At 39.3% G+C, this 24,584-nt stretch overlaps 3 protein-coding genes and 1 non-coding gene across 4 annotated transcripts; 2 read left to right on the plus strand and 2 right to left on the minus strand.

Annotated features, from left to right (window-relative positions):
• Window positions 1-1,018: 1,018 nt before the first annotated feature.
• Window positions 1,019-8,740, plus strand: LOC147357857 (olfactory receptor 2AG1-like). Its single transcript, XM_086340370.1, has one exon. It carries the CDS (start codon window positions 1,446-1,448, stop codon window positions 2,388-2,390), a length of 945 nt encoding a protein of 314 aa, XP_086196496.1. The 5' UTR covers window positions 1,019-1,445; the 3' UTR covers window positions 2,391-8,740.
• Window positions 6,549-6,653, minus strand: LOC147357858 (U6 spliceosomal RNA). The gene has a single exon (XR_015142546.1). It is a non-coding gene; the product is annotated as a U6 spliceosomal RNA (small nuclear RNA).
• A 2,174-nt stretch (window positions 8,741-10,914) lies between the features above and the next one.
• On the plus strand, window positions 10,915-11,847 carry LOC147357859 (olfactory receptor 2AG1-like). The gene has a single exon (XM_086340377.1). The coding sequence runs from the start codon at window positions 10,915-10,917 to the stop codon at window positions 11,845-11,847; it is 933 nt and encodes a 310-aa protein (XP_086196503.1).
• A 9,295-nt stretch (window positions 11,848-21,142) lies between these two features.
• On the minus strand, window positions 21,143-24,285 carry LOC147357860 (olfactory receptor 2D3-like). Its single transcript, XM_086340369.1, has one exon. It carries the CDS (start codon window positions 22,278-22,280, stop codon window positions 21,333-21,335), a length of 948 nt encoding a protein of 315 aa, XP_086196495.1. The 5' UTR covers window positions 22,281-24,285; the 3' UTR covers window positions 21,143-21,332.
• Window positions 24,286-24,584: the final 299 nt, after the last annotated feature.

Genomic DNA, 24,584 nt, shown 5'->3' on the forward strand with positions numbered 1-24,584 from the left:
ATTGCTAGAAAGTGCCTGTCTTCCTTCTCCATTTCTACTGGAACTTCCTTCACTCAGACTATCTCCAAGACAGACTGTGTGCTCAGGAAGCTGGCTTCCCACAGTAAGGGTGTTGTCTCACTTTCAGGAAAGTGTGCAGCTTCTAGGAATGCTGAGTTGAGAGATGGAGCCCAGTGCACACATATGAACTTCAGCTACTCTGACTTCCAAGTTCTATGGTGCTTTGGTCTGTACCCCATCCCAAACTCCTATATTCTTGGTTTTCTAAACATGAAGAGGAATTGGTGAATCTGACAGTCTGCTGTAAGATTCTAAGTTATATCCCAGACCAGGGTATCTGCTTCCTAGTGGAAGCCTCAGGACCTATTTTTAAACTCCATAGACTTTGCTGACCTTTGATAAAAGTGTTGGCAGCTACATTACAATAAATGCCTCCAAAGGAACATTTAAGAGTAGATGAAAGGTCTGTGATATGCTGTAATACCTTTTACCATCAAAATTCTGTGGACCTTGTAGAGGTTGATGGCAATTAGTGAAACGTCAAAATATAGGACACAATAGAGGAAAGTGATTTTTAGAAATATGCTTCACTGTGTTCAAAAGTGGACTTATCTACCCAGTTCCCACGCTGAGCAACACAGATTCCTGTCATTCTCAGGTGCCTGGCTCTCTGTTTTCTCCCTGAGATTGGGTGCAACACTCCAAAAGCCATTTCCAGATCAAGAGCTCTTCTTCTCCTTCTGTGTGGCCATTCAATCCAGTGTGGATACCCTAGCGCTGTCAAAGGGAGAATGGGGATCTGAGTCTAAGCAAAAGTGAGAAGGTAGGATGAATAACACAAATTATGTGGAGAAGTATATTGAGGTGTGTTATTGAAACCACATTTCCCTGCCTGTTTCAGAAAATCAATATAAAAAAAAAAAAGACTTATGCAGAACACTGACTGGGTATGTAAATTACTGATTAACATTCTACTTAAAACATAGGTACCAGAAAAAATCAGGAGCATGTGTAGTAGAATATTTCTTTATTGTTGTGAAAGAGATGATTTGACTTTCTAGGGAGATACATGTTCAGGTTTGATGTCCTGAACAATCCTCATGTAGTTTAGCTCTTATAGTGATGTTTATTTTCCAATTAGATGGGCTCTTTGTTTATCAAGATACAATTTAAAAAGTCTTAATGTTTAGCTCTTAATGTTTAGCTCTTATAGTGATGTTTATTTTCCAATTACATGGGCTCTTTGTTTATCAAGATACAATTTAAAAAGTCAGAAACTGAGAGATTAAGAGAAAAAATCAGTTACCAGTGGGAAAGGCATCATCCCACTGGATTCATGTTGGCCATCCTATGGGAACTCTGATGGTATAAAACTATGAGACTATCATAACAAAAATTCACCAAGGATCCATTTGTTTCCAGGCAACTAAAGAAACAACACAAGAATGGAGCCTTGGAACTCCACCCTAGGAAGTGGCTTCATATTGATGGGGATTCTGAACGACAGTGGGTCTCCTGAGCTGCTCTGCGCTACAATCACAGTCCTGTACACGCTGGCCCTCACCAGCAATGGTCTGCTGCTCCTGGCCATCACAATAGATGCCCGGCTCCATGTGCCCATGTCCCTCCTGCTCAGGCAGCTCTCTCTCATGGACCTCCTCTTCACATCTGTTGTCACTCCCAAGGCCATTGTGGATTTTCTGCTCAGTGAAAACACCATCTCCTTTGGGGGCTGTGCCCTTCAGGTGTTCCTAGTACTGACCCTCAGTGGTGCAGAAGACCTCCTACTGGCCTTCATGGCCTATGACAGGTATGTGGCCATTTGTCATCCTCTGAACTACATGGTCCTCATGAGGCCAAGGGTCTGTTGGCTCATGGTGGTCACACCCTGGGTCCTGGCATCCCTGAATGCTTTAGGTCATACTTTGTATATCATGCACTTCTCTTTCTGCATGTCCCGGAAGATCAGCCACCTGCTCTGTGAGATTCCACCTTTGTTGAAGTTGGCCTGTGCAGATACTTCCAGATATGAACTCATGGTGTATGTGATGGGTGTGACCTTTCTGATTCCCTCTTTTGTTGCTATACTTGTCTCCTATTCAGTAATCCTACTTACTGTGCTCCACATGCCCTCAAATGAAGGGAGACAGAAAGCTCTGGTCACCTGCCCTTCCCACCTGACAGTGGTCGGGATGTTCTATGGAGCTGCCACATTCATGTATGTTCTGCCCAGTTTCCTCCACAGTCCCAAGCAAGACAACATCCTCTCTGTCTTCTACACGATGGTCACCCCAGCCCTGAACCCCCTCATCTACAGCCTGAGGAATAAAGAGGTCATGGGGGCCTTGAGAAGGGTCCTACAAAAATACATGCTGTGGACACACTCCTGACACACTTACAAAATAGATGTGCTAGGGGACTAAGTTTCAGTCAATATCATGTATCAGTCATCAATAGCAGTAGATTTAGTCTGAGCAAACTCCAATAGCCTCTTAAAATCAGAGGAAGACTTCTCTTGTTTGAACAAGATTCTTAGACTGTTGCAGGAATAAGAATCCTCAGAAGATATACTGGACTTCTTGTCTGTTATGTAGCTGTTGTTCAAATAATTATTTGGAAAGAAGAATCAGTTTGTGTCTATGCATCTACTTCAGTTTCAAGGGACAGTTTTTGTTGAGATAATGGAAAAATCCAAATGGGAAAATTTAATAGTGACTTAATTTAAAATTAAAAGCTAGAAACCAATAAAACCGAATGTAGAATTCCTCAATTTGAAATTAGGGTTAGAGATACAGCCATAGATACATCTATTGTTATATTGCTTGAATTTTTAAAATATGTAGTTTATAGATACAGAAAATTTTCAAAACATCAAGACAATTGTGAAGTGAGTATATGTATATCTCTGTGTCCGCATGACACGAGGGATATATATATATATATTCTAGCTACCTTAAACATGCCTTATTTCTGTGATTTGATTTATCAGTGTGGGAATATTTTGGACAAATCTGGTAAAATCAATCTATTCAGTTAAGAGGTGACAAAGCACTCCTGCTCACATCATTGGAATTACTTTTGCAGATATGGCTTTGTAAATATTCAGAAATATATTTTTTTTACAGAACTATCTTAAATTACTTAATCTATTAAGATCAACCATAATGCAAAGGCAAAAGCTAATCTATGACACTATAATCCAAGTTCATTATAAAAACAGAAAATTTAGAAAGAAGCAAAAATCACCTATAAAATTTCAGTTCAGTTCAGTCGCTCAGTCGTGTCTGACTCTTCGAAACCCCATGGACTGCACCACACCAGGCCTCCCTGTCCATCACCAACTCCTGGAGTTTACTCAAACTCATGTCCATTAAGTTGGTGATGCCATCCAATCATCTCATCCTCTGTCGTCCCCTTCTCCTCCTGCCAACAATGTTTCCCAGCATCATGGGTCTTTTCAAATGAGTCAGTTCATCAGGTGGCCAAGGTATTGGAGCTTCAGCTTCAGCATCAGTCCTTCCAATGAATAGTCAGGACTGATTTCCTTTAGGATGGACTGGTTGGATCCCCTTGCAGTCCAAGGGACTCTCAAGTTTGGCATTCACTTTTTGGGGTTATTCATACATGCACTTTACCAAATAGTTCTGTACATGTTGGTTAAGGTCTTGCTTTATCGTCATTTAAAATTTGGTGAAGCTTCTTCTTGTGAAGAGGGAACACTATAGGGTAGGGGTGGAGAGAAGAGGAGGAGGGAGGGAGGGAGGGGGTCAGAGTGCCGAGTGTAATCTCTGCTATCACTTTATCATCTGTGAACATTAAATTGAATCATTTGTGTCTCAGTTTGCTCATCTGAAAAGTGGTGATAATAATAGGATTTATGATAACCTCATGATGTTTTGTAGGGACTTGAATAAGATAATTACACACTTAGACCAGAGCCTGGCAAATAGTGCTTAATATGTGCTAGCTGTTATATGAATAACTAGTAAATAGTCTTGATAAATGATCAATATAAATGACTATGCAGTCTCATCATTTGAATCCTATATAATGTATTTAGGGATTTGCTTACGTTTAATTTTGTTCCCCCAAATTTTCTTACTATGGTAGGTCAAATTTTTAGAAGTGAAATTACTGGATATAGGCAAAAAAAAAAAAATTTAATTCTTTACAAAGAGCCAGAGCTGACTGCTTCTGAGAAAGCTGGAAACTGTTTGCATACTGGATAGCATTATGTGGGAGTGCCTGCCTCACTGTACTCTTTCTAAGGCTATCTCATCATATGAACTATTTGCTAATTTATTAAACATATCAAAGAAAATGTAACAGATGTTTTCATTTATATTACTTACTTGGTTTTATTTTAACTCTTTATTTTAGCTCTTTATAGACAAAGGTCCCCAACAATTTGACAGTTATTCATGTTCCAACATTTATTTTTAGTTTATTACCTAGATATGTAGTGACATATGTTGGATAGAGAAGTGCTACAATATTTATGTAGTTTCATATATTCATATTTTCCTTTGTATTTTTAAGGCAATTGTGCCATTACAATTCCCATTGTTTGTTCAAAGAAATTTGCATATTTCTCTTAGATCTCTTTAATAATCTCACAAGTGACATTAGCTTTAATTTCTCTGCAGTTATTTTGGTACATGATGGATGGTGAAACTTTAAGTTAATATGTTTCTAAATAGCTGATTTTACTTTTAGCTTCCTTAACTTTCTCCTATCATGGATCTTCTCACTATTATTTACAACCCCTTGACTATAAACTCTCTTTTTAGAAGTAGAGCAGTAGGGAGTATTTCTGGGTATGTTTTCTAGTTTCTGTTTTGTAAGGGGTATCCTTTCTCATATTTCCTCATATTTCTTAAAGTTTTATCATCTGTTTATTCCTCCTGATGAACTTTTGAGTCATCTGCTAAATGTCTAAAAAATCCTATTAGTATATTAATTGCAATTGTATGTAACTCACACACTGATTTGGAAATAATGTCTTTTTGCAATACTCAGTCTTAAATTCCAGGGACATAATATCCTATTGCCATACCCTAATAAATCTGTTATTCTTTTTAAAAATGCCCTTGACTCTTAGCTTATGACTTTGCATCACTGAGAAAAGAGAAGGCGTCATATAGGACTCCCTCACCTTCCAATACCACACTCACCAGCCCATCTGCACATAGTGTTTTTTCTTTCAGAAGAGCCCATCACATTCTCTAGGCCCATCAACATTGCTATACAAGTGGTAGAATTGCTTTTTTTATGACTAATATTCCATTGTCAAATAAAAAGAGGCCATCAGTGGCCAGATCCTCCGATAGTACTCTTCAGCCAGGCTCTCTCACTTCTCAAAGATACTGGTCTTGGAATTTCCTGCTTCCCTCTGTATCATCTCCCTCCTTACAAGAACATTTACTACAGGTTAAACACATGCTCCAGTATCTCCCATCTTAAAGAGGCTCCCCCTTCCATTTCGCAGAGAATTTCTTAGAGCAAACAGTCTTGAAAGACTTAACTGTACCTATAGCTTCTGATGCTTTTCTACCATTCACGATTCATGCCACCATAATCAGGCTGCCCTCACTCAATCCCTCAGCACTAGAGTAGTGCTTGTCAAACAGTGACAGAGGTGTATGACTTATCTGTCTGACAAAGAAATGACTGTTCATATATTTTATAAAATGTGAATTTTAATACCATTTCTAATGATTACCAATGAGCCTAAAAGGGCATAGAGATTAACAGCTACATTCCATAGAAGATACAATAAATCTTTATAATCTACATATCTCAGAAAGACTTTAAACAATTTTAAGAATATTTCCAGAATTGCTAAATAGTCAGGATTTAACTCATTAATTTTCAGTTTCCAACTCTGTGTGTGTGTGTGTGTGTGTCCCCAAATGACTTTCTGTCTTGAATTGCACATCCTTGTTTACTTGCTTAAATGACCCTGCTTATTACCCCAAGCTCTTCTTTTTTCTTTAAATGCTAATACCAGGATGATTGCTTTACAATGTTGTGTTGATTTCTGCCATACATCAGCATGAGTCAGCCACAGATTTACACATGTCCCTTCCCTCTTGCCACCTGCCTGCCACCCCATCCCATCCCTCTAGGTTGTCACAGAACACTGGACTGAACTCCCTGTGTCATACAGCAAATTCCCACCGGCTGTCTATTTCACCTGAGGTAACGTATGTTCCAATACTACTCTCTCAACTCGTCCTACCCTCTCCTTCCCCCACTGTGCTCTATGTCTGCATCTCTATTACTGCCCTACAAATATCAATAGGTTCATCGGTACCATTTTTCTAGATACCATATATATGTGTCCATATACAACATTTGTTTTTCTCTTTCTGACTTATTTCACTCTATATAACAGGCTCCAGGTTCATTCGTCTCACTAGTACTGACTCAAATTCCTGTGTATGGCTAATATTTCACTGTATTAATATATATGTACTACACCTTCTTTATCCATTCATGTAGGTTGTTTCCATGTCCTGGCAGTTGTGAATAGTATTGCAATGAACAAAAATTTTGAACACTTCATGAATCTTTTGTCATCCTTGCACGGGGGCCACACTAATCTTTTCTGCGTTTTCCAATTTCAGTATATGTGCTGCCGAAGTAAGCACTTTTCTTCACTTTTAATCAGAATCGCTTAACAGAATGAAAAATGAGAATAAAATTGGGAATGAAATTTGATTCGTCACAATGGAAAACAGTTCCTTATCAACTTAATGCACTTATCATAAGTGAGCAAGCTCGCTACAAGGTACTTACCCAAGTGGATAGCAACTTATGTTTACTCAAAAACCTATATGTGAATATTTAGAATGACTTTTTCCACAAACAACAGAAACTGGAAACAACACGAATGTCCTTTAACTGGTGAATGGATAAACAAATTATGATACACCCAGACGATTGAACACTGCTCAGCAAAAAGTGGTAACAGACTAATAGCAGAATTTGGATGAATCTCAAACATATTATGTTAAGTGAAAGGAGCTAGACTCAAAATATCTGAAACCATTCATAGAACATGCAGAAAAACACAAAAATAGGAGCAACAGTAAACAGATCAGAGAGTTGGCAAGAGTTTGGGTGAGGGTGGGATATGAATACCCAGGGCAACAGAGAATTTGCAGAGTCAACACAACTTCTCTATCTTGATTTTGGTGGTGGTTATATACTATATATATTTTTCAAAACCTGTACTAAAAATGGTGAACTTTCCTGTATGAAAATTGTACCATAATAAAAATGAAAAAATGTGGGAAATAATAATTGGAGATAAATATATATAATATTCTACTTTGACAGCCTTCTTTAAGTACCAATAGAAAAATTCCCCTGCTATCTTTTGATTTTTGTCAAGAATTTCAACTGTACTGTTTTGAAAAACGAATATATTTATTATTGGTCAGTTAAAATTAGCAACACATTTATTGAGTCATTTTCCATGTTCACTATTGCTTCCTGTGTTATAAACATCCCTAGGCATCACACTTTTTCTTGCTGAAATTATTTTATTGGGCATCTTTGGTGGTAAAGTCTTGTGATTCTGTTTGTAATTTGTTCTCACTCTCTAGTGATACTCTATCTGTGCATAGAGAGAACTCTAAGTGGGGACAGTTATGTTGCCTCGTTGCTTTTGAAGGTGTTTCTTTCTTGTCTGATTACTGGCAGTGAAAACTCCACTATCTTCTGTCTGTATCTGTCTTTGTCCGTGGGAAATCTGTCATTTTTCTCCAAGAGCATTTAAAAGATTTTCATTAACACTAACATTCTCCAACTTCAGTACTGTCTCTATTTCTTTTTGTGGCTCCTGCCCAATATTCGCAGAGTTTCATACTTTCTCTTCAGATGTTACTAGTGGCAGACAATAATAACACCAAACACACATACTTATGTAGAGGATACAAGAGATAGCCAGAGGTGGCTCAGACGGTAAAGAATGTGCCTGCAATGCAGGAGACCTGGGTTTGAATCCTGGATTGGGAAGATCCCCTGGAGAAGGGAACAGCTACCTTCTCTAATATTCTGGCCTGGAGAATTCTGGCTTGGATTGCAATTCCCCCAGGCCTGGGTCACAGACTGAGTGACTTTCACACAAAGGTCAATGAAGAGAAGACCTGATAATTACAGACTTCACAGAGCACAGTCATATTGATTTAAATAGTCCAGTCTAAGAGGATAATGAGAGAGGTCAGGGTGATGGAGGTGAGAAGTAACATTTCACAGATGCCCTAAAACCCACCTTAAATCTGGGGTAGAGGGCTGGCTGACCATGAAAGGGACCTTTGCTTTCTGCTCAGTTTTGTCAGTAATTCGGAAACAGGCCATCAGTGCCTCCCTTAGGTGACATAGAAACCCAGGGCCTCCAAGCTCATTTAGTGAGAGAAGAGTGCAGGGATACAGGACCAGGAAACAGGCCCAAAGGGATTCATTACCATCCTGTTTCTACAACCAGCTTTTCTAGGGGAGACCATTTCCACTGAGAAGTTAGGCTATGTCCCTCTAAACGCAGGGGTAGAATAGAGGGGGTGGGGTTATGAGATGAGGAAACTGGACAGCCTCCCCCAGGACAGGCCCTGGCTCGGTGTTGGCCCCAGGGACAGTGAGATCAACCATTACTGGGTCTCCTCTGAGCAGCCTTTCTAATATCTACATCCTCCCGATTCCCACTGCTTTCAATTTTTCTCCCAGACCCCGGCAAGAGTAGCATCAGTACCCATGAACTTTGTCTGACAAATGCATCATAGCTAATGAGCCTCTTACTTGAGGAGCTGTGTGACAGAAGCACACAGCTTCTGAATTAGAAGTTTCTCCTAATTCTCTACAGGCTTGAGAAGAGGTAAGCTGTATTCTTGTTCCATAGAAACTTCCAAGGCCCAAGGACTCAGTTAGCTCTCTATCTGTAAGTGTCACATTTCCAGAGCACATCTGCAGAGGAACTGAAGGAACAGGAGTCCTATACTTCTCTTGGTAAGACTCCTCAGACTTCTAACCCAACTTAGCCAAAATTTTACAAATTGAATACTGCTGGAAAGGTCTTATCTTCCTTCTCTTCATAAAAAACTTATTTTACTTTATTTTATTTATTCAACTCTTTTGCCTGCACTGAAGAGCATGTGGGATCTTGGTTCCCAGACCAGGGCTTGAACCCTTGCTCCCTGCAGTAGTAGTACAGAGTCTTGACCACTGGACCACCAGGGAAGTCCCCGTCCTTCTCCTTTTCTACTGGATCTTCCGTGACCCTCAATCCCCTGGGTAGTCTGTGTGGTCAAGCAGCTGGGTTTCTCAACCACCTGAGGTAAGAATATTGGCTCACTTTCAGGGGACAGCCTCTTAAAAGATGAAGCCCAGTGCAGACCTAAGAACTTCAGCTACTCTGTCTTCTAGGATCTCTGGTGCTTGGGCTCTAAACCTCATCCCAACTCGCTCTATTCTTGGCTTTCTAAACATGAAGAGGAATCAGTGAGGACTGATGGAAGATTCTATGCTACATCCCAGGCCAGGGTATCTACTTCCTGGTGAAAGCATCAGGAGCTGTCTTCAGACCCCATGTACTTTTTCTGGCTTCTGATGAATGTATTTACACTTATATTATAATAAATGCCTCCAAAGGAACTTTAAAAAGCACCTGATAGGTCTATCACATGCTCTAACACCGTTTTACCATTAAAATCCTGTAAACCCCACAGGGACTAATAGAAACCAGTAAATGTCAAATCTGTGACACAGTAGAGGGAAATGACTTAGAGAAATGTGTTTCACTTACAGATTCTTATGCTCAGAGTTGGATTTATCTGCCCAGTTCCTAAGATGCATGAGACTGATTTCTGTCAGCCTCAGATCCCTGTCTCTTTGATTTTCTCCCTGAGATTGGGTACCACACCCCAAGAGCAGCTGCCAGAACAAGAACTCATCTTCCTCCTTTTTGTGGCTCCTCAGTGTGTAGATACCCTAGCCCTGCAGGAGGGAGAATGGGGATCTGGATAAGGTGCAAGAGAGAAAAGCTAGGATTATTGAGCCCGATTACAGCATACAACACAAACTCTTTTGCTTCTGACATCTTTTACCACTTCTGCCCAAACAATCTGAATTTCTTGAGTAGGTCTATTTTTTATCATATTTCTCAGTAATCTCAGGCTGACATTTTACCATAACCTATTTTTAAAAAATAACTCCTTTTTTATTTGCATTGATCCTAAAGGTTTAGCTCTTAATAGTGACAGTACCTCAAACTCAACAATCTCTAGTCGCAGACAGTCTATAATCCCTTCCCTTTTAGGCTCATAGAGAGCGAAAGCCTGGTCCAGTGAACTAAGTTGGACATACTTTATCTCTTCTAATGAGGCTGTGACTACAGTTTTGAATGCTGTAAGCAAAGTCAACATAAGTTATTTGGGGAAGTATATTGAGGTGCTTTATTGAAATCACATTTCTGTACCTGTTTTAGTATTACATTTTCAAAATAGGCCTATGCATAACAGATGGGGTATGTAAATCATTTGATTAAACATTATACTTAAAACCTAAGTACCAGAAAAATCAGAAGCATGGATGTCAGAATATTGCTTTATTGTTATGAGAGAGGTGATTTGATCTTTCTGGGGAGATGTATATTTAGGTTTTAGATCCTGAATAATATTCTCATCTAGTGACCTCTTACTGTTTATCTATTACTGTGATGCTTATTCTCCAACTAGATGGGTTCTTTTTAGCAAGATATAAAGAGTCAAAAATTGAGAGATCAAGAGGAAAAATCAGTTACCATTGGACTGGCCATCCTACAGGGCCTCTGATGTTACAAAACTATGGAGCCATCATAACAAAAATTCACCAAGAATCTACTTGGTTCTAGGCAACTAAAGAAATAACACAAGAATGGAGCACTGGAACTCCACCCTGGGAAGTGGCTTCATATTGTTGGGGATTCTGAATAACAGTGGGTTTCCTGGGCTGCTCTGTGCCACAATCTCAGTCCTGTACACTCTGGCCCTCACCAGCAATGGCCTGCTGCTCCTGGTCATCACAATGGATGCCCGGCTCCACGTGCCCATGTACCTCCTGCTCAGGCAGCTCTCTCTCATGGACCTCCTCTTCACATCTGTTGTCACTCCCAAGGCCATCATAGATTTTCTGCCCAGTGAAAACACCATCTCCTTTGTGGGCTGTGCCTTTCAAATGTTCCTGGCACTGACTGTGGGTGGTGCAGAGGACCTCCTACCGGCCTTCATGGCCTATGACAGGTATGTGGCCATTTGTCATCCTCTGAACTACATGGTCCTCATGAGGCCGAGGGTCTGCTGGCTCATCATGGCCACAACTTGGGTCCTGGATTCCTTGAATGCATTATGTCATACCCTGTATACCATGCACTATCCTTTCTGCAGGTCCCAGAAAATCAACCACCTACTCTGTGAGATTTCACCTCTATTGAAGTTGGCCTGTAAGGATGCCTCTAGATATGAACTCATGTTGTATGTGACTGATGTGACCTTCCTGATTCCACCTCTTGTTTCTATTCTTGCCTCCTACACACTAATCCTACTTACTGTGCTCCACATGCCCTCAAATGAAGGGAGGCAGAAAGCCCTGGTCACCTGCTCTTCCCACCTGACTGTGGTTGGGATGTTCTATGGAGCTGCCACATTCATGTATGTTCTGCCCAGTTCCCTGCACAGCCCCAAGCAGGACAACATCATCTCTGTCTTCTACACGATTGTCACCCCAACCCTGAACCCCCTCATCTACAGCCTGAGGAATAAAGAGGTTATGGGGGCCTTGAGGAGGGTCCTACAAAAATATATGCTATGAACACACTTCACCATCTTGGGAGAGCTTACATCTTGACACCAAAATTCATTCCTCCTCAAAGTCAGACGTTTTTCTGCTAAAAATGAAATACTCATGGCAAAAGCACCATAGTGGAGAGTATATCTTTTAATAGAAAAATGAAGAATGTAGCTTTACTTGTCAAATGCTGTTTTAAATTGTCTTTCTGTGAAATAATTTCTGAGATATGTATCAGACTGTATTTATGTAATTATTCACTTCTTTAGTTTTACTGAATTATAGTTGGTTTACAATGTTGTATTGATTTTCTCTATACAGCAAAGTGACTCAGTTATACATACATACATATATATACATATATATTCATTTATATATTCTTTGCCATTATGGCTTATCTCAGGATATTGACTATAACTTCCTCTGCTATACAGTAAGACCTTGTTTATTCATTCTGTATGTAATGGTTTGATTTGCTAACCCCAAACTCCTAGTCTACCCCTCCTCCTCCTTCCCTCTCTCTTGGCAACCAGAAGTCTGTTGTCTACGTCTGTGAGTCTGTTTCTATTTTGTAAGTAGGTTCCTTTGTGTTATACTTTAGATTCCCCATATATGTGATGGCCTATGGTATTCTTCTTTCTCTTTCTGACTTACTTCACTTGGTATGATGATCTCTATTTCCATCCGTGTTCCTGTTGTGCGCTTGTGCTTGGCTGCTCAGTCATATCCAACTCTTTGTGACCCTTTGGACTGTAGCCCACCAGGCTCCTCTGTCTGTGGTATCTTTCAGGCAAGAACACTGGAGTGGGTTGCCTCCTGCCTTCTCCAGGGCATCTTCCTGACCCAGGGATTGAACTCATGTCTCCAAAAGTGAAAGTGTTAGTCACTCAGTCACGTTCAACTCTTTGTGACCCCATGAACTGAATAGTTCAACCAGACTCCTCTGTCCATAGAATTCTCGAGGCAAGAATAATGGAGTGGGATCAGTTCAGTTCATTTCAGTCACTCAGTCGTGTCCAACTCTTTGTAACCCCATGAATCACAGCATGCCAGGCCTTCCTGTCCATCACCAACTCCCAGAGTTCACTCAAACTCACGTCCATTGAGTCGGTGATGCCATCCAGCTGTCCCCTTCTCCTCCTGCCCCCAATCCCTCCCAGCATTAGAGTCTTTTCCAATGAGTCAACTCTTCGCATGAGGTGGCCAAAGTACTGGACTTTCAGCTTTAGCATCAGTCCTTCCAAAGAACACCCAGAACTGATCTCCTTTAGAATGGACTGATTGGATCTCCTTACAGTCCAAGGAACTCTCAAGAGTCTTCTCCAGCACCACAGTTCAAAAGTGCTAAGCTTTCTTCACAGTCCAACTTTCACATCCATATATGACCACTGTAAAAACCATAGCCTTGACTAGATGGACCTTTGTTGGCAAGGTAATGTCTCTGCTTTTGAATATGGTATCTAGGTTGGTCATAACTTTCCTTCCAAGGAGTAAGCATCTTTTAATTTCATGGCTGCAATTACCATCTATAGTGATTTTGGAGCCCCAAAAAGCAAAGTCTGAAACTGTTTCTACTGTTTCCCCATCTATTTCCCATGAAGTGATTGGACCAGACGCCATGATCTTTGTTTTCTGACTGTTGAGCTTTAAGCCAACTTTTTCACTCTCCTTTTTCACGTTCATCAAGAGGCCTTTTAGCTCCTCTTCACTTTCTGCCATAAGGGTGGTGTCATCTGCATATCTGAGGTTATTGATATTTCTCCTGGCAATCTTGATTCCAGCTTGTGCTTCTTCCAGCCCAGCGTTTCTCATGATGTACTCTGCATAGAAGTTAAATAAGCAGGGTGACAATATACAAACTTGATGTACTCCTTTTCCTATTTGGAACCAGTCTGTTGTTCCATGTCCAGTTCTAACTGTTGCTTCCTGACCTGCATATAGGTTTCTCAAAAGGCAGGTCAGATGGTCTGGTATTTCCATCTCTTTCAGAATTTTTCACAGTTTATTGTGATCCACACAGTCTAAGGCTTTGGCATAGTCAATAAAGCAAAAATAGATGTTTTCTGGAACTCTCTTGCTTTTTTGATGATCTAGCAGATGTTGGCAATTTGATCTCTGGTTCCTCTGCCTTTTCTAAATCCAGCTTGAATATCTGGAAGTTCACGGTTCACGTATTGCTGAAGCCTGGCTTGGAGAATTTTGAGCATTACTTTACTGTGTGTGAGATGAGTGCAATTGTGCAGTAGTTTGAGCATTCTTTGGCATTGCCTTTCTTTGGGATTGGAATGAAAACTGTCCTTTTCCAGTCCTGTGGCCACTGCTGAGTTTTCCAAGTTTGCTGACATATTGAGTGCAGCACTTTCACAGCATCATCTTTCAGGATTTAAAATAGCTCAACTGGAATTCTATCACCTCCATTAGCTTTGTTCGTAGCCATTCCCTACTCCAAGGGATCTTCCTGACCCAGGGAACAAACCCAGTCCCCTGCATTGCAGGCAGATTCTTTACCATCTGAGCCATCAGTGAAGCCCCCATCTTCCTATAACCACCCTTTTTAAGAAGGTTGCTGCTGCTGCTGCTAACTCGCTTCAGTCGTATCCAAATCTGTTCAACTCCATAGATGGAAGGCCACCAGGCTCCCCTGTCCCTGGGATTCTCCAGCAAGAGTACTGGAGTGGGTTGCCATTTCCTTGTCCAATGCATGAAAGTGAAAAGTGAAAGGGAAGTCATTCAGTCGTGTCCAACTCTTAGCAACTCCATGGACTGCAGCCTACCAGGCTGCGCTGTCCACAGGATTTTCCAGGCAAGAGTACTGGAGTGAGGTGCCATTACCTTCTCCGTTAAGAAAGTTAGTGGGTCTAAAATTTGTAAAACTCAAGGTCCTTGTCCCTGCTATATGATCTTTGCCTAGGTTTCCCAGTTGAATTTTCTTTTTGGGGACCTTAAATTGGTTCAGTATGGACTCCCGCAGGTCAGAGGTCCATCCCAAATTTTCAAAACCTCCACTCCCCATTTAACCCTAACCCTAACCTTAACCCTAACACTATGGAGAACAGTGTGGAGATTCCTTAAAAAACTGGAAATAGAACTGCCTTATGATCCAGCAATCCCACTGCTGGGCATACACACTGAGGAAACCAGAAGGGAAAGAGACACGTGTACCCCAATGTTCATCGCAGCACTGTTTATAATAGCCAGGACATGGAAGCAACCTAGATGTCCATCAGCAGATGAATGGATAAGCAAGCTGTGGTACATATACACAATGGAGTATTACTCAGCCATTAAAAAGAATACATTTGAATCAGTTCTAATGAGGTGGATGAACCTGGAGCCTATTATACAGAGTGAAGTAAGCCAGAAAGAAAAACACCAATACAGTATACTAACGCATATATATGGAATTTAGAAAGATGGTAATGTGGAGAAAAGAGAACTCTCTGACACTGTTCATGGGAATGTAGTTAGTGTAGCCACTATAGAAAACAGTATAGTGGTTCTCAAAAAAGAAAAAAAAAAAAAGGAAAACAAAAAAACTCAGTTACCATATGCTCCAGCAATCCCACTCCTGGGCACCTAATTGGACAAAACTACAAGTCAAAAAGATGCATGCTCCCCTCTGTTCGTATCAGCACTCCGCACAATAGCCAAGACATGGAAGTAACCTAAATGCTCATTAACAGATGAACAGATGAAGGTATGGCACATATATACAATGGAATACTACTCAGACATAAAAAGAATGAATTAATTCATTTGTTGTTAATTAAGTCCATGGGGTCACAAAGGGTCAGACATGACTAAGCACAGCACATGATAATTATAATTATTAATATTAAATCAAGTATGTAATTAAATAAATAAATATATACTAATTGCATTCAATATAATTAATTATAGTTATATATATCATAATTAAATATTGTAATTATACTTAATTATTAATTCATTCTTCTTTACGGCTGTGTAGTAGTCCATTGTATACCTATATCGCATCTTCATCCATTCATCTGGTAATGGGCATTTAGTTTATTTCCACATCTTGGCTATTGTGTATAGTGCTGGTATGAACAAAGCGGTGCATGCTGGTATGAACAAAGGGGTGCATGTAGCTTTTTGACTTGTAGTTTTGTCCAGATGGATGATGCCCAAGAGTGGGCTTGCTGGATCATATGGTAATTCAATTTTTCTCTTTTGGGGGAGTCTCTATACTGTTTTCTAGGGTGGCTGCACTTACATTCCCCCCAACAGTGTAGAAGGGTTCTCTTTTCTCCACACCCTCTCCAGCATTTGTTATTTGATCACATTGTATTTAAAATTTACTCTTTGTTTTCCCAATTAACTACAGTGTTAAATGGGGAGGGAGGTTTTGCAAACTTCAGACATGACCTGTGACTTGGAGGAGTCCATAGTGAACCAATATAAGGTCCCAAAAAAGAAAGTTTCAACTGGGAAGCCTAAGCAAGGACCATACAGCTGATGAGATGTAGTTATCAGGGGCAGGGACTTGAGTTTTGTACAAATTTTAGACCAACTGACCTGCTTAAAAGGGTTTCCCAGGTGGCTTAGTGGTAAAGAATTTGCCTGCCAATGCAGGAGATGCAGGAGACATAGGTTTGATCCCTCAGTTGGGAAGATACCTTGGAGGAGGAAATGGCAACCTGCTCCAGTATTCTTGCTTGGAAAATTCCAGAAACAAAGGAGCCTACTGGGCTATGGTCTGGGTGGGTCACAAAAAGTTGAACACGACTGAGTGACTGAGCATGCACACACAACCTTCTTAAAAGATCATGTTAGCAGCCTAGTTTAATGCCCACACTAGTAGTGGTTTGGATGTATTTGCATCATGTTCACTCCTCCTTTTTCCAAACATCAGCCATCATGGAAACTCCCCAGTTTGGACAGTGCAACAGGTGTTTTTTATTTGTTTATCTTTCCTTGTTTTGTTTTTGACATGGAGACTTTTTAATGCTGCCTAAAATTCCAAAAATACTGAAATGAGTAAAAGAAAAACAAGGCATCAGCAAAGGCTATAAGTAAACAGCTATGTGTATTATTTCACAATAAACAAGCACACAAACAAGGCTAGTTTTCCATTATCTCAAGGCTATATTGAGATATCCTTACACTTGCAAAAGGTATGTTTGACATGTGTAGATGTGTGAGTCTACAGATATGTATTTATGCTGAAAAGGAGGACTCACATGCACATACAAACATATGCTTATTCTCTAGTAGCTTAAATATGCTGTGCTGCTACCATTTATAGTACAACAAATGAGAGACATTGTTTTCCTTTTTGCTTATTGACTCCAGTAAATCCTGTTGTTTTCATCCATGCAATACATTCCAAATATGGGCACTTGTTGCAGTCTCTCCCCAAAGCATCTTAGTCCAGTCACCATAATCTGGTGCCTATTGTTCCATAGTAGCTATTTCTTATTACTATTGTTTTCCCTCTATAATCTGCTTTCTCCCTTTCTCCCTCCTTAAACTATTTATGATGGTTTAAGATTGACCATCATAAACATGTCAGAGCATTTCACTTTTCAAGAAGGATACACATGATCTCGCTGTGTCTACTGGTCAGTCCATATTTGAAACTGTGCTCTCTTACATTCACTGTAACTCCTTTGACCTTCCTATTGTCCATTACATGGTTCAAAATTATTTCTGCTTTAGAGCCAGTTAGTAGCTGTTGTCCTAGCCTGTGATGTTTTTCTGTCAGATCTGCTTGTCTTACTACTTCTTGTCATTCACATCTCATCTTAAAAATCTTAACTTTTCAAAAAGGTTACCAATTGAAGTGGCATGCACCAAACCAAAAGGCATTATCGCACACTGTGTTTTAATTTTTTTCATTGTATTTATCATGCAAAACTTTCTTACACCTTGGTTTACCTGCTCACTCTCTGTTTCTACTTTCCAAAATGAAAATTCCGTGAGAGCATGGACTCTGCTATGTGTGTATCATAGCTTCTTCTCCATAAAAATTGAGGTATGGATGTAGAATAGTCTCTACAATAGCAATGTATATGCATGTAAGTGCATGTATATATCTTCACTGATGAAACAGAGGAATGCTATGTTCGTACATACAAAGATTACTATTTTATTTAAATACAATATATTAGTTTTTTGCTAAATAACCTATAAATTCAAATTTATAACTATCAAAACTTTAATGGCATTTTAAAAAGTGAATTTGGACAAGCTAAGAAGTAGAAAATTGTAGAATAGATGATATATAAGAGATATGTCCTACCAACTGAAACTACAGTAATGGAAATATAATAAAGTGTAGTAGTTGATAAATAGGCAATATTCATATTGAAATTTAGTGTGTTTTATGGTATATTTGATATTAATGGGAAAAGATGAGTAACCATGATACTAGAAAAACTGGCTAAATATTTAGGAAAATAGTGCCATATTAATTCACAATACATGAATATATATATATATATATATATATTCTTCTAAAATAAATTCCAGATTTTTTTAAGATCTAATGGTTAAAACACAATCTAATGTCAAGCTGCCCACCCCAGATTCATGTCCCTCTTGTTTCTGTGCATATGTGGGACCATGTGATTGAACTTCAACCAGTGGAATATGATGTGTGCTCCTCCTAAGGCACAAAGCCTACCAATGAAAAACCTTTTAATCTTCATTTTTCTGGATATTGGCATGCAACATAACCATGAAACCGGCAAACAGCAGAACTTCTGTCAACCTAGGTCTACACATCTTCCACTCCATCCCTCAACTAGAATTTGTGTGAGTGAAAAATAAGCTTCTGCTTGTTAAACCACTGAGATCTGAGATTTATGTGTTAGAACAGGGATTGGTAAACACACCCGGGGAAGTTGTATGGGAACACATTCATTTTTGTATTGTCTATGACTTGTCCCACTGCAATAGTAGTTATGATGGGACAGTATGGCCTGCAAAGCCTGAATATATTTAGTTTCTACCCCTTTACAGAAAAAGTGTGCTGACTACTATGCTAAAGCAAATAGTATTATTTTACATAAAGGAAAACTGTGAGCAGTTAAGGTAGGGGATCACTGTATAAAGAGAACCAGGCATGGCTTTCTTGACATAGGAAGAAGCCATTTTTCACCTAAACCATTTTGTGCTCTAAGTTTGGCCATATTGCTAGCCCTTGAGCAGGTCTCAGCAATTAATGATCTTAAGGGAGCAAAAGAATACAGAAAAGTCAAGAAAAACAAGAAATCCTTCTCTTGACTTTGCCTTAGCTGTGTCTTTTGACTTGATACCCACCAAAAGGTGAATCCAGATTTGGGGTATCAAAACTAGAACTAGAACTGGAAGATGACATAGAATATTTTTGTTATATTAAGGATGAGAAAAGCCTCTCTTAGTAAAAAGAAAAGGATTCTAGCCTTTTACCACCACCCCCCGCCCCCATCACACCTTTGTCTGGTTGACTCTTTAATCCTTCAGTTTTCAACTTAAAAGTTGCCTCCTCACAAATTGATTCTGTATAATTTCCAAAAGTCTATAATTACGCCACTCAATTATTCTGCTGTAATAATCTTTGCCAAGGTCAATAATGACCAAATTGATTAATTCAACAGGCTTTTATCAATAATACATAAAACTCTGAGTCATTTGAGAAATCTTTCCTGGACAGTCACTCCTCTCACCACATGACATTCCATCTGTTTCTCTGATTCTTGCTGCCTCAGACTTGATTGGCTATATTTCCACCTTGAAATGTTGGTAACTGCAAGGTTCTGTCTTGGATTCTTTCCCACTATCTTTCTTGAACATCACATCTCATCCACGATTGCACTTCAGAATTACCTTGGGATATTGTTACAAAACATCTGTATTGCCTCCATCTTTGCCACCCTTGTGGTCTATAATAGGACCAAGAATTTGCATTTTAATATAACTCTTTCAAGATTGCAATGCATAAGCTTGGTTTTCTGATTAAAACTTTTGGCACATATCCTGAGATATGTCAAATTTCACTTGCAATTATTTACAGTAAACTTGAAGATCTATTTCTCCAGCCCATATCTCTATTTTAAACTCTTGCTTTATCCATTCATCTGAAAATGATATTTCTTGAACAATAACAATGGCTGGATACTTTACTATAGATGATAATACAGAGATCAACAAAGCAGTCACAGTTTTTACTGCCATGGAATTTGCAGCCTAATGGTTGAATCAGATATTAAGCAAATAATTATACAATTTGCTTCTACAAAAGCCATTCCATTACCTAAAATGCAGTGTACAATTTTTAGTGTGCTTAAGAATCACTTGGGACTCATTACAAAAGGAGATTCCTAAGATCAACTTCCCTACCCCACCATGTATTGAACAATAGTTTCAAAAAAAGAGCTAGGAATAATTTTGTCATAATATGTAAAACTATGGTCTACAGTATAAATGCCTTAACAAGGCATAAAGTAGGGTCACAGTTCTCATTTTCTTAACTTCATCCTCATTATCTATTACTGTCTTATAAATTACCCATATTCAGCATTTACAGAATTACATGCTGACAACCCACTCCAGTACTCTTGCCTGGAAAATCCCATGGACGGAGGGGCCTGGTGGGCTGCAGTCCATGGGGTCACTAGGAGTCGGACACGACTGAGCGACTTCACTTTCACTTTTCACTTTCATGCATTGGAGAAGGAAATGGCAACCCACTCCAGTGTTCTTGCCTGGAGAACCCCAGGGACGGGGGAGCCTGGTGGGCTGCCGTCTATGGGGTCGCACAGATTCGGACACGACTGAAGCGACTTAGCAGCAGCATGCTGGGCAAATTCTTCAGTACAAAAAAGAGTATTTCTCAGTCTAGACTCTGTCTTACTTTCATCTTTATAGCTCATTATTTTCTTAACATATACATACTCTTAGAAAAATTCTGCCATTTGCTGTTCCTTAAATATTTTCTCTTTAAAATTTCAGATATTGTTTAAATGAGAATTTTAAGCTATGCTAGAAATATAACACCATCCAGACTTTATTTTTTTTACATCTATAGCCTGATCTTCCAGAAATATGCCTGAAATATATGATTTACTCAAAATACATTTGATGAATGCATGCAAGTATGAAAAAAAATGAATCCATTTGCCAGAAATACACTCTTCTATTTGTGATAGTTTTGTTTGCGTCTTTGTTTTTTTGATATACAGTTGTCTACTTGTTTTGATTTCCTCATTAGCTTGTATGGGCTTGAAGAATAGTGACTGTTTATTCATCAGCCTTTCATTTCCTTCCTTCCTTTCTTTTCTCTTTCCCTTTCTTCCTATATTTTTCTCCCTTCTTTTCCTTTCTATATTACTTTCCTGTGTCTATCAAGGTCCCTCGCTTTGATTAGGCAATATGCTGAACTTTTTTTGAGAAGACGTGGGAAAATAAGAGAAGAAAACAGAAGTGTAGGAATGGAATGAATATGGGAAAATTTTATAATAAAGTCACTTCTCTGCTCCACATCCCTAAAACTGTCATCAAAATCAGAGATTCCCACTTTCAAAAAAACTATTTGCAGTCAGCCTCCTGAGCGCCCCTTTGACATCCTTGTTCCTCAGACTATAAATGATGGGGTTCAGCATGGGTGTCACTGCTGAATAGAAAACAGAGATCACTTTATCTCTTTCATTCATTATCTTGGAGTTCGGTCTCATGTAGGCAAATATTGCTGAGCCATAGAAGAGGACAACCACAGTGAGATGGGAGCCACAGGTAGAGAAAGCCTTGAGCCGTCCCTCCCCAGATTGCATCTGGATCACAGTGGAGATGATATTCCAGTAGGAGACCAGGATCAGGGAGACAGGAGCTAGGAGGATGGCCACACCCATTGCAAAGATGGCCATTTCTGCCCTGTAGGTGTCTGCAGAAGCCAGCTTCAGGAGGGCAGGAGGTTCACAAAAAAAATGGTTAATGATATTGTTTCCTCGGTAGGGCAGACACAACGTGAATGTGGTGTCCACCAGAGACACAAATGCTCCACTGGCCCAGGACGCTATGGCCAGCTGGGCACATACCCGATGTGTCATGATGGTGGTATAGTGCAGGGGCTTGCAGACAGCTACATACCGGTCACAGGACATCACCGCCAGCAGTGCACACTCAGTACACCCAACCAGAAGTAAAACAACCATCTGTGTTGAGCATCCAGCAAAGGAAATGGTTTTCCTTTTTACTAGGAAGTGGACTAGCACCTGGGGAACTGTAGTAGTAGAAAAACAGAGATCAGCAAAGGACAAGTTTCTAAGGAAAAAGTACATGGGTGTATGGAGCCTGGAATCTATGTGAATGAGCACAACAATAAGCAGATTTCCCAGCACAGTCAGCAGGTAGATGATCAGAAAAAGGAAGAAGAGCAGGACTTGTGTGTGTGGATCCTGTGAAAGGCCCAGGAAGACAAATTCAGTCACATATGTTTGGTTTCCTTCTTCCATGAATATTTAATATTCTTTATAGGTCAACACCAAGAAAAAAAAGCACACACATATTGATCAGTTAAAAACTATTTGAGTAACAAGTATTTTATCAATCAATATACAAAACTGGGCCATTGACTTCCAACTCTTATCTGCTTCCATATGTTAGAAGAGTTTTCTTTTTGCTTGGTAGTTCTGACAGTTGAAATCCATTTCTGATTTTCTCTGCCCTTGAACCTTTCAGTAGAACCAGAGAGCCAGCAATCATCTTGAATATGCTATGTGACCGAGCCTTGGCTGGACTACACATAGTTCTGAGAAGATTTTAAGAGCTGCACACAGTGCATCCTTTCTTTTACATAAATTTGGGAAACAAACATACTGCAGTTGCTTTAAACCAGTTAGATTTTTATGCTGCAAACTGACAACATTTTTGTCAAGGCAGGTTTTTGTCTTTATATTTACAAAGTAATCCTAAACAAGTGCTCTGAAGCCAGGAAAGGGAAGTTAAAGGAAGATATTGTTGTTTGTAATCCCGGCCCTTAAACAAATTCATCTGTCATTTGTTCTCAATGTGAGGAGGACACTGAGGTGCATCAGTAGAAATAGCTGCCTCTTTGGTCATTGTACTCTGTGGTGTCCTTTAAATATGCCCTATTCTGTCCTCAACACTCTTTTCTCTCTCTTTGCACAAAGCCTTTTGGCAAGATTCATACTAATTATCATGTGTCAGGCACTCTCCTGGGGCCAGTCATTATTGTTTCTTTATCCTTTTAATTTTAAATCTTAATTCCATGAGTTAATTATTATTATCCCCCAAATACAGATGATGAAACAAAGACTCAGAAATTTTCAAACTGGTTCATCTAAGCCTTTGTCACCCTTTCTATATCCTGCAATTATGTTCCTTTCTTACTAAAAAACTGGTTGTAGAGAAGGTTAAGGTTTAGCCCAGTTCTCTCCACTCCTTGAAGATAAATCCACAGACTTTCTCCATTTTAAGGGTTTTAGAGCTCATCCACTATGGCAGAGCTATTTATCAGTTCAGTTCAGTTCAGTTCAGTCACTCAGTCGTGTCTGACTATTTGTGACCCCATGGACTGCAGCCCACCAGGCTTCCCTGTCCATCACCAACTCTCGGAGCTAACTCAAACTCATATTTATAGGCACACAAATAACAGGCATATTTGAACATATTTTAAAGCATTTTGAGGTGTCATGCCTAAAGGACAATAGAGAGAATTCAAGGAAAAATATTGAGAAAACTGACAAAGATTATTTGCAGATCTCTAATTGTACACCTTTAAGAAATTCAAAGGGATCCAAAGCAAGCTTAGTAAGATGAGTAAGTGAAAAATAAGTAGAAATTTTAGTAAAAAAAAGAATTCCTTCACAGTTGCTAAACTTAACAGTGTGCAGTTAAAAAACATTCAAAGACCTATGTGAAGAAAACCATGAAACATTATATTTGAATAAGTGAATAGGCAGATTAATTTTATGCATCAATTCAATCAGTCACTAAGTTGTGTCCGACTTACATGGAACATAATCTTGTAAAGATGTTCATTTCATCCAAATTCATCCATAAATTCATCAAAATTCCAAACAAATTCACAGAAGATTTTTGTAATGGAATTTAATAAACTTATTTTTAATTTCTTCTAGTTTCATAATTTTACACTAGAAAATGAGGTGTGGAAAAGAAAAATGAGGGAGTAGAGGAAACATACCTAACCAGATATAAAATATATAATAAAATTTTCCTTCCCTACTAATATTGTATATACTGAACTGGCATAAAGCATTTGACCAATAAATATGTTATAGAACAGAAACATTTCCTAGTATGTATGAAAATTTTATATTTAACAAATGTGGCATCTGAAGTGTATCACTTCTAAATGATATAGAACAATTGGATATTCACTTTAGAATATAACATACATATGTTTATATAAACATATTTATACATACATATAATGTAAGTATCAGTTCAGTCGCTCAGTCGTGTCCACCTCTTTGTGACCCCGTGAATCGCAGCACTCCAGGCCTCCCTGTCCATCACCAACTCCCAGAGTTCACCCAAACTCATGTGCATCAAGTCAGTGATGCCATCCAGCCATCTCATTCTCTGTCGTCCCCTTCTCCTCCTGCTCCCAATCTCTCCCAGCATCAGAGTCTTTTCCAATGAGTCAACTCTTCACATGAGGTGGCCAAAGTATTGGAGTTTCAGCCTCAGCATCAGTCCTTCCAATGAACACCCAGGACTGGTCGTATAAGCAATAATTAATCCCAACTGAATTATCTAATTTTTAAAAACAC

This window comes from Bos grunniens, chromosome 15, assembly GCF_055505025.1.
Source record: "Bos grunniens cultivar Pamir isolate PY7600 chromosome 15, Bosgru_T2T1.0, whole genome shotgun sequence".
Lineage (NCBI taxonomy): Eukaryota > Metazoa > Chordata > Mammalia > Artiodactyla > Bovidae > Bos > Bos grunniens.

What these genes read in the sequence shown, in the direction of transcription:
- LOC147357857 (XM_086340370.1), top strand. Translation starts at nt 1,446, where the DNA reads ATGGAGCCTTGGAACTCCACCCTAGGAAGTGGCTTCATATTGATGGGG.
- LOC147357859 (XM_086340377.1), top strand. Translation starts at nt 10,915, where the DNA reads ATGGAGCACTGGAACTCCACCCTGGGAAGTGGCTTCATATTGTTGGGG.
- LOC147357860 (XM_086340369.1), bottom strand. Translation starts at nt 22,280, where the DNA reads ATGGAAGAAGGAAACCAAACATATGTGACTGAATTTGTCTTCCTGGGC.